Source organism: Hemiscyllium ocellatum, chromosome 1, assembly GCF_020745735.1.
Source record: "Hemiscyllium ocellatum isolate sHemOce1 chromosome 1, sHemOce1.pat.X.cur, whole genome shotgun sequence".
Classification (NCBI taxonomy): Eukaryota; Metazoa; Chordata; class Chondrichthyes; order Orectolobiformes; family Hemiscylliidae; genus Hemiscyllium; species Hemiscyllium ocellatum.
The window spans coordinates 39,229,012-39,251,467 of NC_083401.1; the positions used below are offsets into that span (position 1 = coordinate 39,229,012).

The window sequence follows — 22,456 nt, forward strand, 5'->3', positions numbered from 1 at the left end:
CTATATCACATGACAACAATAATACAAACTCAAACTCAACTGCAACTACATATAAGGCTGAGCTATTGTGGAATGCATAGACAAATGGTTCAGAGAGATCCAAAGAACACCTACAGCATGCAGTAAAGTCTCCATCATTCCAGATGTACACTGAAAAATGTTAAAGTCCCCAGATGTTTTGTTTGCACATTACAGCTTGCAAAATTCTACCAGGTCTTGAGAGAAGTGCCCTCCACAAAGGGCAGTAACCTAGGAGCTCACACTTTATAAACTAGTTCTAAAAGCCTAGCATTCCAAGAGTAGTTAAAACTTATCCATATGGATCTACAATCAACACATTACTTTACTTTGCTACACAAAACGCAGACCACACCATATGCGGCAAGGAGTGAGTTTTTGCTAGGGATCCTATCTTCAATACTCCAGCAATGATTTCCTCCAAAAGACATGTGAGAATTTTGTAAATAATTGCACAATTTGCAGGTCCTCAGATAATGAAGCATTCCTTGTCCATACACAGCAAGATGTGGTTAATATTTATGTTTGGGTTGACAGCGGCCACACAATGGCAGACAATTAACATCTTCATCAAGAGTCAGTAAGTTACTTATTGATTTAAGTAACTTATACACAGACTTACCATTGGTGACTTAAATACTACAATTAAACTGGAAAAGTCAGATTGCCAGCTGGAGGGTTCACAGAATACTTTCAAAGATAGCTTCTTTAAGCAACACATTCTGCACCAACCACAGAGCAAGCTATCAAACTTAATATTGAGTAATTAAGGGGGGCAACAGCCTGGTGGTGTTACCCTTGGACTGTTAATCCAGAGACCCAGCTAATGTTCTGAGGACATGGGTTCAAATCCAGCATGGCCGATAGTAGCTTTTGAATTTAATAAAAATCTAGATTCAAGAGTCTAATGATGACCATGAATTTATTGCCAATTTACAGAAAAACCCATCTTGTTCACTAAAATCCATAGAGAAGGAAACTGCCATCTTACCTGGTCCCCTACATGGGGCTCCAGATCCACAGCAATGTGGTTGACTCTTAATTGCCCTCTGGACAATTGGGAATGTACAATAAATGCTGGTCTAGCCAGTGATGCCTACATTCCATGAATGAATTTTTAAAAAAAAAATTGATCTACAAAACCACAAGTCAGGAATGTGATGGAAAACTCTCCAAAAGTAGAATTGAGCACACTCCAACAACACTCAAGCAAGACATTATCCAAGAAAAGGCAGGTCATTTGATTGCGCCACCATCACTATTTACTCCCTCCAACTGACATGTAGTGCAGCAGTGTGCAAAGAAGCTACACTGCAGAAACTAGTCAAAGATACTTTGAAATCAATCTTCCTTAACCACAACTTCTACTACCCAGAAAGGCAAAGACCAAGACATATGGCAAAGCACCACCTGTAAATTCCCTAAGATACTTGGAAATATTTCACCTTCGATGTCACTAATTCTAAATCCTGGATCTCCCTAACAGCACGGCAAATTATACATATACCAGATAAATTACCTGACATCAGGGCAGCTTGTCAGGGGTAATCAAGGAAGGGCAACAAGTGCTAGCCTTGCTAACAATCATCCCACAAAAAGATTTAAAGTGTAAGTGAACAAAAATTTAAGTTTTAAAAACGAATTTGTACAACCTAGCATTAGCTTGCACTCACCTGGTGTCTCCACCCTCTGATAGTGGTATGGATTAACACACACTTCATCCTTTTTAAGATTGAAAGCATATTCACAAGTTTCAATAGCTCGAAGCTCATGGTGACTGTGAAGATCAGGCCACCGCCACAAGCGACAGTAAATAACATGAGGCAAACCTTTGCGATGTGAAACTTGCAGCCGACCATCAAGTGATCTGTACAAAAAAAAGATGATAATGTAGAATTCTGAGGAAATAAAATTATAAGTTCTATTATTATTAAGTTATTCTGAAATAAGTCACGCTTAATAAATAATTTACTAAAGAAAATCAACTGACCAGTTATTATCACCTTGTGGTTGATAAAGTTACGTGTGAGTGAAGCAGCAAGGAGGCGGGCAATTAACTTTCTCAACTTACACTATGTTTTGTTGCAATCACAGAACATTCTCAGAACCAAATACACTAGAGATACCAATCCAATTCTTTCAGGTAAAATTAGCCTCTCTTATTCATTCATGACAGGAGGGCATCACTGGCTGAGCCAGCATTTGTTACTCATCTCTGTTTGCCCAGAGGGTAGTTAAAAATCAACCACTTTGCTGTGAGTCTGGAGTCATATGTAGACCAGACCAGGTAAGGATAGTAGTTTCTTTCCTTCAAAAAGGACATCAGTGAATGGTTCCATGGTAAAGAGATTCTTAATTCCAGATTTTTATTGCTTTCAAATTCTGCCACCTGCCATGGCGAGTTTCGAACCAGTGTCCCCAGAACATGACCTGGGTATCTGGATTAACCACCTAGCAATAACCCAATTAAGCAGTCACCTCCACTAGGATATCATTATACTAGTACATGTGGTATTCAAATCTCAATTTGGCTTTAGTGGACTGTATATTTCTTCTTAGTATTTCATGCTTCCTAAAAGGTATACTTTCACCTATAATCCTATTACTAGACTTGCTATAGCAAATTTAATCTTACTGAAGACTATACAAATTCTTGCAAACATTCAGTTAGACCTAGCTTATCGAAGATTCATTTCTTATAATATATCTAAGAAAAAACTGCCACCACAAATGTTTATTTGATCACCAAATCATTTTTAATTTTAAAAAGTTGTCTATTTTTGCCTTCTTGTAAAAAAAGTTAAAAATGTGTAAGATTAGAATGAACATGTTGCCTGTGAGAAGAAGTATACAACTAGGGCTTGCATCAACTGAAATTTAGGACAGCTAGAGGCTGCTTGTTTGAAACATTCAAGATCCTGAGGGGTTTGACAGCGTGGATATGGAGAGAATGTTCTCTCTCAGAAGATCAGCAACAAGGGGTTGTTGTTTAACAATAAGGGAATGAGGGTCATCGGTCTTTGACACTACCTTTTTTAATTGGCAGAGTCTTTGAATAGTTTTAAGGCAGAGGTGGACAGATTCTTAATAAGATTGAAAAGTTATTGAGCATAGATATGAACAAAGTTGAGGTTACAATCAGATTTGCCAAGTGAGGGGCTCGATGGGCCAAATGGTCTACACTCCTGCTGCTTTTAACTCTCCGTGTTCATATTAAATAAATATTCTTCCCTGCACAGAAAAAAGGCTGTAAAAAAATCAAGAGGTAAACTATTTGAGCCATAAAATCTAAGTAAAAGGCAATATTTCTGAAGGTACAGTACTGTTGCCAGATTGAAGCCATAACATGGGGCAAAAAGCAAGCAAACTAATTTTACTGAAGAAATTTATAAATCAATAAACCCAAGTTAGCGCTCTCATATTATTGATATAATTTGACATCAACCTCTTCAATGGCCTAGTGACAGCTTGAATAGACCAATATTATTCTCATTTCAAATTACAAGTTCAGAAATTCAAGCTTCATACTGGGACTTCAGCACTTAAATGCCAGTACTACAACAATTGGTTGCACTGTTGAAGGGAATAAAAGCTTTCAATAAGATGTTAAAAGAAGCCAAATTTGCAAGAATCAAGCACATTCGTCATGTGCCATTCAACCAAGATGACCAAAGAAAAATCAAATGTCGTTCAACTCTCTACTGTTTGCAAATTCTTATGTCCAAAATAGCCACCATGTTTGATAACCTAATTATCAACATTGCTCAATTTTGAAAGCTTATAAAAGAAAAAAGATCTAAATTAGATTTTTGTTCATACATGAATTATTTGATCTAAAAGAAAACAAACATCTGTCAGGATTTTAGTTCATGGCAATGGGGAAGTATTCTCATGTGGATATGAACAGAGGATAATAAGATTCAGCAGAACTGCCCTTTATAATCAAAATCCTGCCAAAGCAATATCAGTAATCATACATGTTGAATGGCAACTTTAGTGAGGTACAAGGGAGTAACCAGCATACAAGATCACCACCAGAAAGGATTGTGTCTCTCCAATGAAAAGATAAAACTACACAATGAAATTCACATCAAAACATTAATATTCCAATTTTGTGCTCAAGACAGAAGGAAAGTCAAAAAGAACATATATGTGAATGTTTTGGTTCACATGGAGGTTTGTTCACGCAGATCAAACAATTACATACCATCAGGTTGCGTTACAATTACATTCGTTTATAAGCAGCATTGAAGATTTCAGATGTGCTTATTTATTGCTTGATTTAGACAATTGCAATATTAAGAAACCAATTTTAACCCATAAAAGACAACAAAACCACCAAATAATGTGCAAACAGTTTTTAAACTGCAAACTTGTAAAGCACTCCTATTTTTCTTTTGCCCTAGTTATAAATGCTATTTTTGCATGCAGAATCAAGAGGCCAAAGATAGCAGGTTTCTTTGTGATGACTAAATGCAGGATGAAAAGGGAATTGTTTTGTCTTGCTGGAGAGAGTTAAAGGTAAAACAGTTTTACATTTGACTATAATAATGGCTTAAGACCAAATACTGTAGGTTTTGGAAATCTGAATATATTCAGGAAATACTGAAATATCCAGTTAGGTAGCATCTATGGAAATCAATGATTATAAAGTTTTAGGTTGACAAGCTATCATAGAAAACGTTACAAGCTTTTTAACATATTTTAAACAGGAACAAATACAACAGTTCAGAAGCACAATAGTAAAGTTCAATGATAGTGTGAAAAGCACAAGTGATTAAATGATATAAGAGATGATGGTGCAAGGCAAAAGAGGGCATGAATAGAACATGTCAAAATAAGAGATGATCTGGAGAAGCTGGAAATGACAACAGCAGATTCTGCTGCTTACAAGCAGTGATTATAATCTGAAATTGAAGATGATAAGTTTGAATCTGCAAGGCTCAGGATGTGTCAGTCTTCTCTGCAGAAGATCAGTAAACTGCCCAAAGATAGTTTAAAAAATGAGGTGGAATGAAATGGAAGAACTTTCAAATATTGTGGAGGAGATGGTGCTGGGAAAACAATCAGAAAGAAAGACTGAATTCTCAACAATATGGCTTGCTTCCTAGGTTCTTAAAGGAAATGGCTTAAGTACAGTCAATGCTCTGGTTATAATATTTCAAAATATCTTTTGCTGAAAGGATTCTAGTGGATTCAAAATTACTAATGTAACACATTTATTCAAGAAAGAATGAAGCTAGAAAGCAGAAAACATTAGCTAGTTAACCTAACATGCATTTTAGGCAAACAGCAAGAACCCATTATTAAAGAGGATATGGCAGAATCAACACAGCTTTGTTAAAAGGGAAACTGTGCTTAAAATACATTGATTAGCTTTGGGTTTGGGGAAGATAAAAGAGGAACTCAGATTATAGCGTTGTTGGATTTTCAAAAGGCATTTATTTGGCAAGGACATAGAACAATATAGTATAGGAACACGCCCTTCAGACCACTATTTCTGTGTTGACGAGGATGCAGTTCGAAATTGATCCCATCTGCCTACACATTGTCCATATCACTCTATTCATTGCGTGTTCACGTCTAAATGCTTCTTAAACTTTGCTATCACATCTGCTTCTACCACTTTCCTGGCAGCACTTTCTCAGGACCTACTAGCCTCTATGTAAGCAAAAAAAAATTTCCCGCCTTATCCTAAACCTCTGCCCCCTAATATTTTGACATTTCCATCATGGGAAAGAAACTTCGACTATACATCCTACCCACGGACCTCAATTTTACATACTTCTATCAGGTCACCACATCAAAAGGTTGTTGGACAAAATAAGAATATGTAGTAAAAGGAAGTGACTAATTTGCATTGATAAGAACTATTTAGCCAATAGAAAGCAGACAGTTAGGGGATAAATGGATTTTTTTCAGTTTGGCAGGCTGTAGCTTGAGGGGTACAACAGGGAACAGTCTTGGGGTCTCAAAAATGCAAACTTTTACGTGAAAAGAACTGGATGCAAGAGCTGAATGTATATCAGCTAAGTTTGTCAATGACAATAGGTAGGAAAGTAAATTGTCAAGAAGATGGTGACAGTCTGCAAAAGTGGGTGCACAAAAACTTTGTAGATGAAATGTAATGGGGGCGGGGGGAGCAGGAAGAAAGGTAGGGGAGCATGAGCATGACCCATGTACAGCACAGAAACAGACCGTTTAGTCCAACTCTTCCATGCCGACCAGATATCCTAAATTAATCTAGTCCCATTTGCCATCATTTGGCTCACAGCCCTCTAACTACCTCCTAGTCATATAACCAACCAGATGCCTTTTAAAGCACGTTGTAACTGTAACAGCCTTCACCACTTCCTCTGGCAGCTCATTCCATACAAGCACCAACTTCAGCGTGAAAAAGTTGTCCCTTAGGTCGCTTTTATATCTTTCCCCTCTCACTCGAAACCTAGGCCCTCTCGTTCTGGACTCTCCCACCCTTGAAAAAAAATGTGTTTGTTATTTACCCTATCTACATTCCTCAAGATTTTACAATCCTTTACGGTCATTCCTAAGCCTTTGATGCTCCAGGAAAATAGTTCTAGCCTATTCAGCCTCTCTTTAGTTCAAACCCTTCAACCCTGGCAACATCCTTTTCTGAACTCTTAAGTTTCACATCATCCTTCTTACAGCAGGAGGAGTAGAAGTGAACTCTGTATTCCAAAAGTGGTCTAACCAACGTCCTGTACAGACGCAACAGGACCTCCCAACTCTGATACTCAATGCACTGACTGATAAAGGAAAGCATACCAAATGCCTTCTTCACTATCCTGTCTTCCTCCACTCCACTTTCAAGGAACTATGAACCTGCACACCAAGGGCCAATAGTGTACAAGTCCCACCCAGATTTGCCTTTCCAAAATGTAATACCTCACATACAGAGGAACCTCGATTATCTGAACAAGATGGGCAGGCAATATTTCATTCAGATAACTGATTACTCAGATAACCAATTCAATACCTCTCCTCTTGGACTCCGTTTTCTGAAGTTTTCTTTTTCCTTGCTCTCTCTCATTGTCTCAAGGTTGGTTTCTGAGGAAGATGCAAATTTGTGTGCAAGGGATCTGCAGCATTGCTGAAGCCTCTCCTTGCCACTGCTTCACTTCAACGGGATTGATAAAGCGAGCACTTGATAATTGTGCTCCCTGTTCAGGAGACTAAGCCGAAGCAAGCATTGCGTACCCTGCCTCCCCACTGGTACTTTTGACTCACCACATTTCAAGCCAGCGGATGGCGTGAAGCGGCCAGATGCCTCTCATCTCTTCTCCAGAACAAAATGAAGTAACGGAATGGAGATGGCAGTCAGACTGGACACCAAGAGAAAGGCTGCTGTTGGTTTTTTTGGGGTGGGGGGGGGGGGGGGGGGGGGGTCTCAAAATAGCAGACACACACAACCTTTTAACAAGTTTCCACTTTTCCCTGTATAGGGCAATGTTGGAGAGATTATCCAGGGAATGGGGGTTTAGTGCACACTCCTGTGCAGAACTCTAGCAAGAGCAAGGGACACAGCACGCGAGGACAGTCATTTGGAGACGGTGCCTGGGCTCCCATTCATGTCCAGGACTGTTTTCAGCAGCATTTTAGTAAGCCGAATTCACGTTTAAACATAATAAATGAAGACGTGATCAGTGTTGGTAACACCTGATGTAATGTTTTTATCAGGACTTCGAGATCTTGTTTCGATCCAAAATTCAGATAATTGATAAGCAAGTTCTTCTATATATCAAAATTAAATTCAATTAGTTTCTCCTCAGTCAACTGGCCCACTGTTGAGAAGATGGGACCTCATGGTATCCTCCACTAGTACAGGAATTGCCCTATCTGCCTTACGAAACTATGAAAAGCTACCATTTATCACAACTTTCAAAAACTGCAGCCTTCACATTTAACAGACTCTCTTACACTATTTCCACACCCCTGCAGTAAACTCCATCTGTTCTCCTCTTTCCGGTTTGCATCACCAGTGTCCTCTTAGAGTTATAGAGTCATAGGGATGTACAGCTAATGTTGCAGGGGACTAGGAACCTGAAGAGAAGACTACTAGACAGTGAGGTGGAAATTGAAGACTGTAAGGTTCACAAAGTTAGCATTACCAATGGCAAAGAGTAGGCAGAGAGTAGATGAACGCAAAAGAACTGGAAGGGTGCAGTTACATTGTTGGGGCTGTATTTCAGGCCTCCCAACAGTGAGATGAGGTAGAAGAACAAATAGGTAAACAGATTATGCAAAGATGTAGAGACAACAGGGTGGTGGTGATGGAAGATTTTACTTTGTCCAACATTGACTGGGATACACTTAGTGTCAGAGGTCAGGATGGGGCAGAATTTGTAAGGAGCATCCATGAAAATTTTCTAGAGCAGTGTGCCAATAATCCGACATGGGAAGGGGCCATATTGGACCTGGCGGAATGAGCCAGGACAGGTGACAGACGTTGCACTGGGGGATTTCTTTGGGAATAGTGACCACAATTCTGCAAGTTTTAGAATACTCATAGACAAAGATGAGAGTGGTCCTAAGGGACGAGTATTATCTGGGCCAGGGCCAACTTTATCAAAATTAGGCAGGAGCTGGAAAATGTGGATTGGACACAGCTACTTGAAGGAAAGTCCACATTTGATATGTGGGAGGCTTTCAAAAGATGGGTTGAAGATAAGCATGTCCTGTTGAAAACAAAGGATAGGAAAGACAAGATTTAGGAACAGTGGATGACCAGATAAATCGTGTGACTAGCCAAGAGAATTCGGGAAGGGTACATAAGGTCCAGGCAGCTAAGAAGAGAACGAGCCCTGGAGGAATATCGAGAAAGTAGGACCAGTCTAAAACAAAGTATCAAGCAGGCTGAAAGGGGTCATGAAATAGCTTTGGTGAGCAGAATTAAGGAAAATTCCGAGGCCTTTTATTGTTATATAAGCAAGAAGGCAACCAGAAAAGTGATGGTCCACTAAAGGATAAGGAAGGCAGGTTGCATATCAAACCTGAGGAAATGGGTGAGATTCTCAATGATTACTTTGCATCAGTGTTTACTGAGGAATGGGAAGTGATGAATGCTGATATTCAAGATAGAAGTTTATTTACTCTGGATCACATTGACATAAGGAGGGAAGACGTGTTGGGTAGGCTAAAGGATATCAAGGTGGACAAATCCACAGGATCGAATAGAATCTATCCCAGGTTGTTGAGGGAGGCGAGAGGGGAAATAACTGGGGCCATGACAGATATCTTTGTGGCATTCTTAAAACACAGGTGTGGCACCGGAGGACTGGACAGTTGCCAATGTCTTCCCCCTGTACAAAAAAGGGTAGTAGGGATATTCAAGGTAACTACAGACCAGTAGCCTGACACCAGTGGTGGGAAAGTTGCTGGAGAAGGTACGGAGGGATAAAATCTATTTATATTTAGAAAAGAATGGGCTTATCAGTGATAGGCAACATGGTTTTGGGTGGGGTAGATCGTGCCTGACCAACTTTATAGAGCTCTTTGAGGAAGTGACCAAGTTGATAGATGAAGGAAGGACTATAGATGTCATATATATTGACTTTAGTAAGGCGTCTGATAAGGTGCCCCATGGTAAACTAATACAGAAAATGAAGTCACATGGTGTATAGGGTGTTCAAGCTGGGCGGATGTGGACACTTTGGAGACGGCGCAGTGAAGGTTTACGAGGATGTTGCCTGGTATGGAAGGTGCTAGCTATGAAGAAAGGTTGAGTAGGTTAGGATTGTTTTCATTAGAAAAAAGGAGATTGAGGGGGAGACCTGACTGAGGTCTACAAAACCATGAAGAGTATAGACAGGGTGGATAGAAAAGCTTTTCCTCAGCGTGAGGGATTCAATAATGAGAGGAGAAAAGTTTAAGGGGGATACACGTGGTAAGTACTTTACACAGAGGGTGATAGGTGCCTGGATTGCATTACCAGGCAGGCATGTTAGATTGATTTAAGATGCATCTGGACAGATGCATGAGTAGGTGGGGAGTAGAAGGATACAGATAGATACCATATGTGGATCAGCTCAGGCTTGGAGGGCCAAAGGGCCTGTATCTGGGTTGTACATTATCTTTGTTCTTTGTAGAGCATGGAAACAGACCTTTCGGTTCAACCTGTCCACGCCAACCAGATATTCCAGCCCAATCTAGTCCCACCTGCCAGCACATGGCCCATATCCCTCCAAACCCTTCCTATTCATATGCCCATCCAAATGCCTCTTAAATGTTGCAATTGTACCAGCCTCCACCACTTCCTCTGGCAGTTCATCCCATACCCTCTGCATGAAAAAGCTGCCCCTTAGTTCCCTTTTGTATCTTTCCCCTCTCACCCTAAGCCTACACCTTCTAGTTCTGGACTCCCCCACCCCAGGGAAAAAACTTAGTCATTTTATAAACCTTGAAGGCCACCCCTCAGCCTCTGACAGTCCAGGGAAAACAGCCCCAGCCTATTCAGCCTCTCCCTATAGCTAAAATCCTAGAACCCTGGCAACATCCTTGTAAATCTTTTCTGAACCCTTTCAAGTTTCACAACATCTTTCTGATAGGAAGGGGATCAGAATTGCATGCAATATTCCAACAGTGGCCTAACCAGTGTCCTGCACAGCCACAACATGACCTCCCAACTCCTGTACTCATTACTCTGACCAATAAAGGAAAGCATACCAAATGCCACCTTCACTATTTTAATCTACCTTTGACTACTTTCGGGGAGCTATGAACCTGCACTCCAAGGTCTCTTTGCTCAGCAAAACACTCCCTAGGACCTTACCATTAAGATGTACAAGTCTTGCTAAAATTTGCTTTCCCAAATGCAGCACCTCGCATTTATCTGAATTAAACTCCATTTGCCACTTCTCAGCCCATTGGCCCATCTGGTCAAGATCCCATTGTAATCAGAGGTAACCTTCTTCGCTATCCACTACACCTCCAATTTTGGTGTCATCTATAAACTTACTAACTATACCTTTTATGCTCACATCCAAATCATTTCTATAAATGAAAAGAAGTGAACCCAGAACCGATCCTTGTGGTACTCCACTGGTCACAGGCCTCCAGTCTGTAAAAACAACCCTCCACCCCCACCACCAGTTAGTTCTATCTCCAAATGGCTAGTTCTCCTTGTATTCCGTGAGATCTAACCTTGTTAGCCAGACTCCCATAGGTAATCTTGTCGGACACTTTACTGAAGTCCATACAGATCACAAATACTGCTCTGCCCTTAATCCTCTTCGTTACTTCTTCAAAAACTCAATCACTTGTCAGCATTTTCTCACATGAGCATCAGATATACAAAGCTATCCTTTACCTCCATTCAACTTCCTAGGACTGCAATTATTTCTTCCACGTGAAGCAGCATTTACTTATACTTCCTTGAACTTGGTATAGCTTTCTCATAATATAGGCACCCAATTTGAAAACAATGGGAAAACTAAATTCCCTTTACTAAAGCATCAGGATGAAGGGCTTATGCTCGAAACGTCGAATTCTCTATTCCTGAGATGCTGCCTGGCCTGCTGTGCTTTGACCAGCAACACATTTGCAGCTGTGATCTCCAGCATCTGCAGACCTCATTTTTTACTCCCTTTACTAAACACCAGCAAAATGAGTCCCCAATTTGTAATGATTGCTAGATTAATGTTTTACCAACTGTCAATTTTGCCCCGTAGACTGATAGCTCAGCAAAATCCAAGAAACACCTAGTCTCTCAGAGGCATTTTATAACCTTCCACAAGTCAATGTTCTGTTCAACATTTTCAGGTCATAACCAGAATTTGATTTTTTTTCTCCCAGACAGAGTGCTGGTAATTATTCTGTCATTGTTAGTTACAACCCTGGACTCCTATTTTGTTTCTTTAAATTGACCCATTGCCATCTGTTTTGTCATTGATTTATACCTGCATTCCACTTATTTGCAGACAACCCACTTATTCTTTAAGCCTCCATCTTCCTTCAAACATATTGCAGCTGTGGCACATTGCAGTTCTGACAAGTTACCAACCTGAAATATTAGCTGTTCATTATGCTGCTTGACCCTACTGAGCATATCCAGCATCTTCTGTGCAAAATTGAATAGGCTTTCTCAGTCAAATCAAAAAAATATTACCACATATTCACCCTGTACTTCTGACAGCTAAACATTCCAATGTGCTTCACAGAAAAGTGTTGAGGCAAGACAGACACCGTGCCACATATTAGGACAGACGGCAAAATCACAAGTCCAAAAGATATAGCTATTATGGAGGCCTTATTAGAGAAAAATTATAGAAAGTCAACAGGATTTAGGAAGGGAATTCCAGAACTTAGAGGTAGCTGAAAGCCAAGCCAGCAATAGCGACAGCATTAAAATAAAAAATATGTTCAAGAGGCTAGATTGACATGAATGCAGAAATCTTGAGTTTTAAAGCTAGGAGAGCTGTGGGGTGAGGCCACAAAATTTGAAAAGAATAAGGATTTGGAAGTCCAAGTGTTGCATGAGCAAAGCACGGTGGCTCAGTGGTTAGCACTGCTGCCTCACAGTACCAGGGTCCCAGGTTCAATTCCAGCCTCAGGTGACTGTCTGTGTGGAGTTTGCACATTCTCCCAGTGTCTGCATGGGTTTCCTCCAGGTGCTCCGGCTTCCTCCCACAATCCAAAGATGTGCAGGTCTAAAATTGTCCATAGTGTTAGGTGCATTAGCCAGAGGGAAATGGGTCTGGGTGGATTACTCTTTGGAGGGTCAGTGTGGACTTGTTGGCCCAAAGGGCCTGTTTCTACACTGTAGGGAATCTAATCAAAGCTACAAGAGCTCAGCACTATTAAGGACAAGGGCAGAGTTATTGAATCAACCAAGTTTCTGGAATGCAAGTACCAGTCAGGTGTACATTGGGATTTCGAAATCTATGAGGTAACAAAGGTATAAGCAGGTTTCAGCAACAAGTGAGCTGAGGCGGAGACACAGTCAAGCAACATTAGTGGGACTATTGCACAGATATTGTTGAAGGGCATATTGCTTCTTCTGTGCAAACACTTTAAATATAGAATCAGCAAATATCATTTCACCATAAACTTGCCAGAAAGGATAGTTTACATGTTAGTGGCTTCAAAGCTTAAACTTCTAACACTGCAATATTATTTTATGTGCAACACGTTACCACTCTGAAGTTGTGACTTTAAAATGCTTTACTGATATTATAGCACTCAGGCTTTTACTTTGAATGATGAGATTCTCTTCACTTGCACTACTGAATTCTATGCAGCAGCAAATATAAAAGACAAGCCAAATGATAATGTAATAATCAAATTGCAGAAAGATACCAACTATTAGGACATCAGGCTTACCATGCCTCTCCCAGCTTTGATTTATCAAATTATCAAATCACTGTTGCCCTTTCCCCTCCAGAATTACAATTTTTACTTCTAACTATCAATTCCCCATTTGATAGAGGTTGTTCAACCTCTTTCTGCCTCTTTTCAGCTAGCATAGCAAGTCATGGTTTAGTCGGTCAATCACTAGACAAATAATTCAGAGACCGAGGTAATATTCTGGGGATCGAATTTCAAACTCTGTCATGGCAGACTACGGAATTCAAATTCAATTAAAGAAAACCTGGAATTAGAGTTCAATGATGACCATGAAACTAGGTCAACTGTAGGAAAGACCCATGCGAACAAAGACCAGTACAGCAAAGAATCAGGCTCTTCAGACCACTAAGCCTGCATCAACAAATGACACCTTTCTAAACTTAAAAACGTTTGCTCTATGGTCAGTATCAATTTATTCCCTGCCTCTTCACATATCTGCCAAATTGTCTCTTAAATATTGCTCCAGTATCTGTTTCTACCACCTCTTCTGGCAGCACATTCTAGGCACCTAACACCCTACGTAGAAACAAAAAACTTACCTCGCATCTCCTTTAAATTTTTCCCCTTTTACCTTAAATTATGTCCTCCAGTAATTATTTCTACACTGGAGAAGAGACTCCAGCTACCCACGTTCCTTAAATTTGTAAACTTCCATCAGGTCACTTCTCAGCCTCCAAAATTAAAGTGAAAAACAAATAAGAGTTTGTCCAATCTCTCAATCATAGAATCCCTACAGGGTGGGAAGCAGGCCATTCAGCCCATCACTTCCAAATTGACCCTCTGAAGAGCATCCCATTCAGACCTTATCCCTGTAAACCTGCATTCCCCGTGGTTAACCCATGTAACCTCCACACTTTTGGACTAGGGGTGGAGACCAGAGCACCTGGAGAAAACCCACACAGACATGGGGAGAATGTGCTAAGTCCACAAACAGTCACCCAAGGATGAAGTCAAACTTGGGTCCCTGGCACTGAGGTAGCAGCAACTACGGAGCCTCATTGGTTAGATCTTCCAAACCATGCAATAGCCTAATAAGCCTTTTCTGTTTTCTCTCCAAAGCCTTCACATCTTTCTCATATCAACATGCGCTAGAAAATGAACATGCCTCACTCTAGACTCACTATCCAGCACATCCTTCTCCTTTGTGAATATTGATTTAAGTATTTGTTAAAAACATCATGCACTTAGTTTGTTTTCACACACAAATTCCTTCTTTTATCCTTGTATACATCTACCCAATCCTTAGCTACTCTTTTGCGCTTCACATGCGTAAAAGCTTGGAATTTTCCACAACCTTGTTTGCCAAGGACATGTCATGGCCCCTTTTACCCCTCCTAACTAAATTCTTTCCCGCTTTCTTTCTTGTCCTCAAGAGCGGTCTTCAGTTTCCTAAACCTTACGCATGATGTTTTTTGACACAGCTCACAATTTCTCTCATTATCCAAGGTTCCCAAATCCTGCTCTCCTTTGAACTGCAACATGCTAACCCCGAACACGCTTAAAAGATTCCCACATGACATGTGGATTTACTCTTAAAATAGCTGCCCCCAATCTACATTCCCCAGTTCCTGCCTAACACTGTCATAGTCAATTTTCTCCCAATTTATTATTTTCACACATGGGCCACTTTTCCACAAGTAACTTAAAAATCTTACGGAATTACAGTAACTGTTCACAAAATGCTCCCTCACTGAGTTCAATTACTTGGTTGGGCTTATTCCCCAATATCCTTCCCTAGTTAGGAATATTACATATCACTTTCTGGTTGCTCCAACTGGGGAAATTCCAGTCTTGGTAGGGAAAGTTAAAATCACTCACCACTACAATCTTGCTGCTTTTTCATATTTCCAAAGTCCACCCACATAGCTGTTCCTCCATTCCCGCTGGCTGTTGGGAGGCCTGTTGGACAACCCTAAAGTGATTGCACCCTTCCTATTCCTGAGCTCTATCCATATGGCCTCACTGGATGAGCAAAAGCCGTCCTCTCTTAGTATAGCTGTGACATTCTCCCAAGTCAGTCACATACTCCTATCTCCACCCCACAATGGTATTTTTTTTTAAATCGATCACACTTGCAATGTCTAAATTTGGGATGGTTAAGCAGTCTTGTCCCTTTTTCAAATCAAGTCTCTGTTATAGCTCCAACATCATTGTAATATGTACTAATCCAAGCTAGAAATTCATCTGCCTTATCTTTCTTATTCTTATTAAAATAGATATACTTTGGACTGCCAGACCAGCTGTATTCAGTATCCTTTCTGCCTGTTCTTCCTGTTAAGCTTTGTTCATTAATGCTCTTTCAGTAAGGAAACTGCTGTCGTTACCTGGTCTGGCCTACTTGTTACTCCAGATTCTTGGCAATGTGGCTGACTTTTAAAAAAAGTAATTAAGAATGGACATAAAAATCTGAAGTCCAAATAACATTCTTGCAAACCTAAGTGGCCTAAGCCAGTGATACCCACATTCTGTGAATGAAAAAAAAAATCCAGATTTTAAAAACATTCACTCTAACTTTTTTGATAATCCCCTTAAAGCTGCATTTTCTGATTGCCAAACATTCTGGTACTGAAACTTTTTTACTTAAATTTTTCTCAATTGTTTTTGAGTCTGTTCAGTTCTAATAAGAGCCAAATACTATACCAGCATTTGCATCTGTACCTTCTTCAAAGTCTTAGTATTTTTTTAGAGTTATGTTATGTTCAGAATTGATCTCAATACTCCAGCTGGCATCTAACCTGTCAGTTATGGAGATTCAATGACAAGCTCCTTGCTTTTAATTAGAATATTAAGGATCACATCAGCAGAACAGGAGTATGCCATTCAGTCCCTCAAACTGGTTTTGCCATTCATTCTTTGAGATCACGGCTAATCTCTGGCCTAACTCCAAATATCTTCACTTGGCCTATAATCCTTAATATTTTTGCTTAACAATAAAAATAAACTCTTACAGATTTAAAATTAACAACTGATCTAGCATCAACTGCTGTTTGTGGAGCAGAGTTCCAAACCTCTACCACCCTATGTAGAGTACCTCCCAATATCTATGCTGAATAGTCTAAAAATTAGGGCCAGATTATGTCCCCTAACTCTAGGATCTCCAACCAGCAGAAGGTATGCCTTCTGAAGCACTAACTCAAGAATTGGAAATCAATTCACAAGTTGGAGCGGTGGAAGAATTAAAATGTTAGCTAACTTAGAATTTCAACTAGACTAATTCAAACTCCCATTGACTGAAAATTGCACAGGAGAGCAAAGGATACAAATAAGCTTTCAGCAATATCGTAATGTAACTAATTATGATCCTCAGTTTTTTTGTTTTTGCCCCATGAATAACTAGACAGCCAGTCTAAAAATAAAATATTTAGGAGAATCTCTCTTCAACATCAGGATAGCATTATGTCTGACATGGACAATATAAAAGTTATTGCTTCTCCTCTTTAGTATTGGACTTCAACCAGAAAAACCTACTGAAAAATTAATAATCCCACAAAGTAACTTTTGTAGCCAGGATATAGGTATATTTTCAAAATGAAGAGACTACACTGGAACCACAACCATAATTCAGTGCAGATGCATGTGGACGAAGAAAATTGAACTTCAGTAAATCAAACGTTCAGGCTTCTGAGAAACATAATACCAGTCATAAATGTAAAGAACCATTGTCCACAGAGAAATTTGCCTGTCTTGAATTGAAAATACTACTTCAGACTTCAGTCAATTCCAGATAGGTTAATGATGATAGGACTACAGACAGTAAAATTACTTATTTGCCTGGAGGAAAAAGGGAAAAATGATATTTGTGGGTCAATGACATGTTGCTTTAGTTTGCGATTTGATATGCTTAAGATGAAGCAGCCTTTAAATATTTCCTATCATTTTAATAACTACTGGAAATACACAGGTCTGGCAGCATTGGGAGGGAGTCTGGGGGAGTAGAATGAGGGAAAGTAGGGGATTGGGGAGAGGAGGGGGGTATGCTTGGAGCAAGTATAAGCGAGATGGATAGGGAAACAGGAGTGTTGGAGGGAGGAGACCAGAGGTCAGGAGATTTAAATGTTTCAGGTCATTAATCTTTTATCAACTGTGAAGTTGGCTTCCGTTCTCCACCAATGCTACCAGATCTGCTTTGTTGTTTCAGTCATAAAATAGCGTTAGTGAAAAAAGTAAATCTAACAATTTGAATATTGATAATCACAATATTAAGACTGACTGATATATTGCTCACCTTGCACAAAATATTAATACAATTTTTAAAGTATGCACTACAGACATTAACATAGCTACACTCGAGTTAACAAATTTTTGAAATTACATTCCCACTGATAACGGGGAAGTAAACTTAGTAAACAGGATTTTGTTGTTTGAATAGATAACCTGTTATTCATTAAATAGAATTAGCCTTTATGCATACAATGCATCTCTTAATATTTGGCTCACAAAATACACAAGATTTATCTTAATCAGATTTAAAAATGAGAAAATATTGGAAGTACACATCAGGCACATCTGCATCCATAAATAAAACAAAAGATAGGTTAATTTATTTTGGGTGTAGACCCCTCTTTTGTGCCATGTATTTCCACCAATTTTTTCTGACCTCTTTTAGATTCCACAAAAAAAAACACCAAAAAACACCAAGAGTGAATTCAAACATTGACAACTCAAAATGCCCACAAATTAATCCCAACATCCCACTGTGTGGAAGAACAGAGCTTTTAGTGACTGTATATTCACCTGGTTTGCTCAGGAAAGCTGTAAAGGCCTGTTGTATCCCACTGATCTACTGTACCAGGTGTACTCAGTCCCCAAATTTCAGAGCATGTGCTGTGCATAAAATTAGAAAAAAAAAGGTAAACATGGGGCATGGTGTAGTGAAAAGCTGATGGAGGATTATACATGTAGACAAACATAAAAATAAGCTGCTTTAAATAAGAAATGTCAAGATTCCAATCAAACAATAAGTTTTAGGGAAAAAGAAAGGAGAATATGCATTCATTCAACTTACCATGGAAGCTTATTGCATAGTGGTTGATGTCCCACAATGCATGCCAGAAACAGACATTTTTCACAAAGCATGCTTCAAAATAAATGTTAAGTGATAAACAGGTAGGCACATATATTCCCTTCACCCCAAAATCTACAAAATATTGAACATAATCAAAAGTAACAAAGGCATTAAAAGATAATGTGTATTGAAAATGGCCATTAAATTTTGTGCAAAAGGAACCTTTAAAGCATACAAATTTCTGCTATAATCACAACATGCAACATTAAAATAAAATCACTGTTAAAGTGCACAACATATCCTTTAGTTCAGAAGTACACAACTTTTTAAAATCTACATCTGCTACTATTTTTTTTCAACACGTTACTGAATCTTACTTAGATATCAAACGGTGTCCTGGGGACAGGATAGATTTCCTAATTGTCTTTGTTGGATTCTCTGGAACAATTGGGATCAAAGACTCATGTCCTTTATAACAAAAAAGCCAAACAAAATTCCATGACAGTTTAAGCTACACTAACAAAATGCTATTTAGAAATAACATATTGTATCATAGGAAAGAACTTTAACAGTAGCCGTCCTGCCTTTCCAGTTAACACTCTTCTTGGTCTTTTGCCAACCATCCACTGCTTCCTTTCTACTCATTCCATTCATATAGTAGTGACTGAGAACTGAACACCAAATAAATTTTATAGCTTTCATTTTTGAACTCCAATCATGACATTTTAACAAAAATATCTCTTGTTCTGTTTGCAGATTTAAACCAACATCAAATGTTCATATCAGACAGGCTAATTAGACCTAAAAAAGGTGAAAATACTAGAGAAACTTGGGCCTGGTGGCATCTGTAGCCTGAGAAAAAAAAAGAGTTAGAGTTAACACTACAATCCAATAGGACTTCTTCAGAACAGTTTCCCTCTGCACAGATACTGCCACACCTGCTGGGTTTCTCCAGCACTACTACTTTTTAGATCTAATTTCCAGCATCTGCAGTATTTGACTTATCCTTGAGCTAATCAGATTTCTGGGCTACACAAGAGCTCTATCCCAATAGTATTCCTTGGAGTACTATATTTCCAAACCTCTTTTCAATCCAGACATTGAGCCACAACTTAATGTCCTCATATCACTTATTTTCGAAATAATGCAAGTTCCAAATTCCCTACTTCTCACCATTCATCATTTATTCCAGGGACTCTGCTGCTGAACATTTTGATGAATCGTCCTTGCCTCAAGTGAAATCTTTTAAGATTCACACCTATGCTATCTGCTCACAATAGGCTTGCAAATTCTTTGATCACTCAAGCATATAAATAGTTATCAATTAACACAATGCACCTCTTTTTCATCATGATCAATGGTTACTTATCACTCAAAACTTACTTATCAGTTGACTGTTTACTGTTCCCAAACTTAGTTTTCATATTGCAATTTAATTTCCAGTTTCCTCCATATTCTTCAGTAAAGCAATGAAAATCAGTTCCACCCACCCAATTTTAATGCACTGGTAGCATCCCATTCAAGTTGTGCCACTTCCTTTGTCAAATCACATTACAACATAGAAGAGGGTAAACAATTAATAGTATTATCCTTACCTCTGGGTTCATGCTCCAACTCCGATGTATATGTGGCTTTAAGTACTTTTTTAAAAATCAGTCTGCTTGAACATATTATGTGTTTATTCCCCTTTGAAGCAGAGTTTCATAGGATCAACTGCACTTACCAACAAGGTTCCTCTCCCTCAAAAAAATTATTTTGCCCCCAGCCAAAGTACAGCCAACACGTTCAAAATATTTTGCCAAAATATCCAATAAGACTACTTGCTGGCCTATTTTGTAGGCTTTGAAATACCTCTTCTTCAATTTGCAGAACTACTAACATCATGTGAAGTCCATAAAAAACTACTTTAAATATTCCAATAATGCAATTTATATAAACAATCTGGATGAGAATGTAGAAGGCATGGTTAGTGAGTTTGAGGATGACACCAAAACGGATGGTATAGCGGATAGTGAAAAAGGTTATTTAAGATTACAAACCGACCTTGATCAATTGTGTCAATGGGTTCAAGATTGCGAGATGGAGTTCAATTTTGGTTAAATGTGAGGTATTGCGTTTTGGTAAAAACAAAAGTGTAGGGCCCTGGATATTATTGTGGAATATAGTTACCCATGGATTCAGGTACATTATTCTTGAAAATTTGCGTCACAGGTAGTTTAGGTGTTTAACATGCTTGCCTTCATTGCTCAGATCTTTGAAAATAGGAGTTGGGACATCATGTTGAGGTTGGACAGGTGGTGAGGCCTCTTCTGGAGTACTGTGTACAGTTTTGGCTGTCCTGTTTAGGAAGGATATTATTAAATTGGAGAGAGTCAGAAAAGATTTACCGCAATGCCAGGACTGGAGGGTTTGAGTTGAGTTATAAATATCGGCTAGGATTTTTCTCACTGGAACGTAGGGAGATTGTTGAGGGATGACTTTATGCAAGATCATGAGGGGCATAGATAAGATGAATAGGATGGGTCTGTTCCCGAAGGGGGGGGGGGGGGGGGGGGGGGGGGGAGTGGGGGGGAAGTTGCATATATTCTGGAGAGAGGGGAAAGACATGAGGAGCGACCTTTTTTTGAAAAAAAAAGTGGTTAGTGTTGAATTAACCACCTGAGAAAGTGGTAGATGTACATCCAGTTACAGTGCTTAAGAGATTTGGATAAGCACATGAATAAGAATGGTTTAGAGGGATATGGGCTAAATGCAAGCAAGTGGAGCTACTTTAGTTTGGAAAAGTGAACAGCGTGGACTAGCTGGACTGAAGGGTAGGTTCCCATGCTGTGTGACTCTATGGTGTGATTCCTGACAAACTTATTTCGTTACGAGCCCAAGAAGAAACTGAACATTAGAAATCTTCATACTTGGAAAGCAACAAAGTAAGGAGGTGATGCATTTTGGGAGGTTTAACAAGGATAGAACATAGATACAGAACATAGAACGTAACAGCGCAGTACAGGCCCTTCAGCCCTTGATGTTGCACCGACCTGTGTAACCAATCTAAAGCCCATCTACACTATTACATTCTTGTCCATATGCCTATCCAATCACCATTGAAATGCCCTTAAAGTTGGCAAGTCTACTACTGCTGCAGGCAGTGTGTTCCACGCCTCTACTTCGGAGTTTAAAAAAAACCTCTTGACATCCATCCTATATCTATTACCCCTCAATTTAAAGTGATGTCCCCTCGTGCTAGCCATCACCATTTGAGGAAAAAGGCTCTCACCATTCAACCAATCTATCCCTCTGATTATCGTATACGTCTCAATTAAGTCACCTTTCAATCTACTTCTCTCTAGTGAAAACAGCTTCAAGTCTTTCAGTTTTTCCTTGTAAGACCTTCCCTCTATACCAGGCAACATCCTAGTAAACCTCCTCTGAACCCTTTCCAAAGCTTCCACAGCCTTCCTACAATGTGGTGCCCAGAACTGCACGTAATACTCCAAATGTGGCCGCACCAGAGTTTTATTCAGCTGCAACATAATCTCATGGTTCCGAAACTCAATCCCTCTACCAATAAAAGCGAACACAGAGTATGCCTTCTTAACAACTCCATCAACCTTGATGGCAACTTTCAAGGATCTATGTACCTGGACACAGATCTCTCTGCTCATCTACACTAGCATGAATCTTACCATTAGCCCAGTACTCTGCAACCCTGTTACTCCTTCCAAAGTGAATCACCTCACACTTTTCCACATTAAAAACTTTGTTCAGCATGTGTTTCAAATCGCATTGAACTTGCATGGATAGGATATACACAATGAATGGGTCCCTGGGGAATACCGAAGAACAAAGGGGCCTAAGGGTACTAGTCCATAGATCCCTGAAGGTGTCAGCACAGGTAGATAGGACAGTGAAAGCAGTATACAAGACGCTTCTCTTCATTAGCTGTGGGCATATAGTATTGGAGCAGGAAAGCCTTGTTACAACTTTATAAAACTTGGTTAGGCATTGGATGAACTTCTGCGTGCAATTCTAGTCACCATAACATCAGAAAGACATGTGCACTGGAGTGGCTGCAGA

At 39.5% G+C, this 22,456-nt stretch overlaps 1 protein-coding gene across 2 annotated transcripts in view; it reads right to left on the bottom strand.

The window, feature by feature from the left end:
• The window catches only part of smad2 (SMAD family member 2), a 128,570-nt gene that overhangs the window by 67,242 nt on the left and 38,872 nt on the right, over window positions 1–22,456 (bottom strand). The window contains exons 2-3 of one of the 2 annotated variants that reach the window (XM_060847557.1): window positions 18,115–18,204; window positions 1,692–1,885 (exon numbers count right to left, since the gene is read on the bottom strand). In XM_060847557.1, coding sequence (XP_060703540.1) covers window positions 1,692–1,885; window positions 18,115–18,204 — 284 coding nt within the window. The remainder of the gene's footprint in view (window positions 1–1,691; window positions 1,886–18,114; window positions 18,205–22,456) is intronic. The other variant, XM_060847630.1, reaches the window with a different exon arrangement.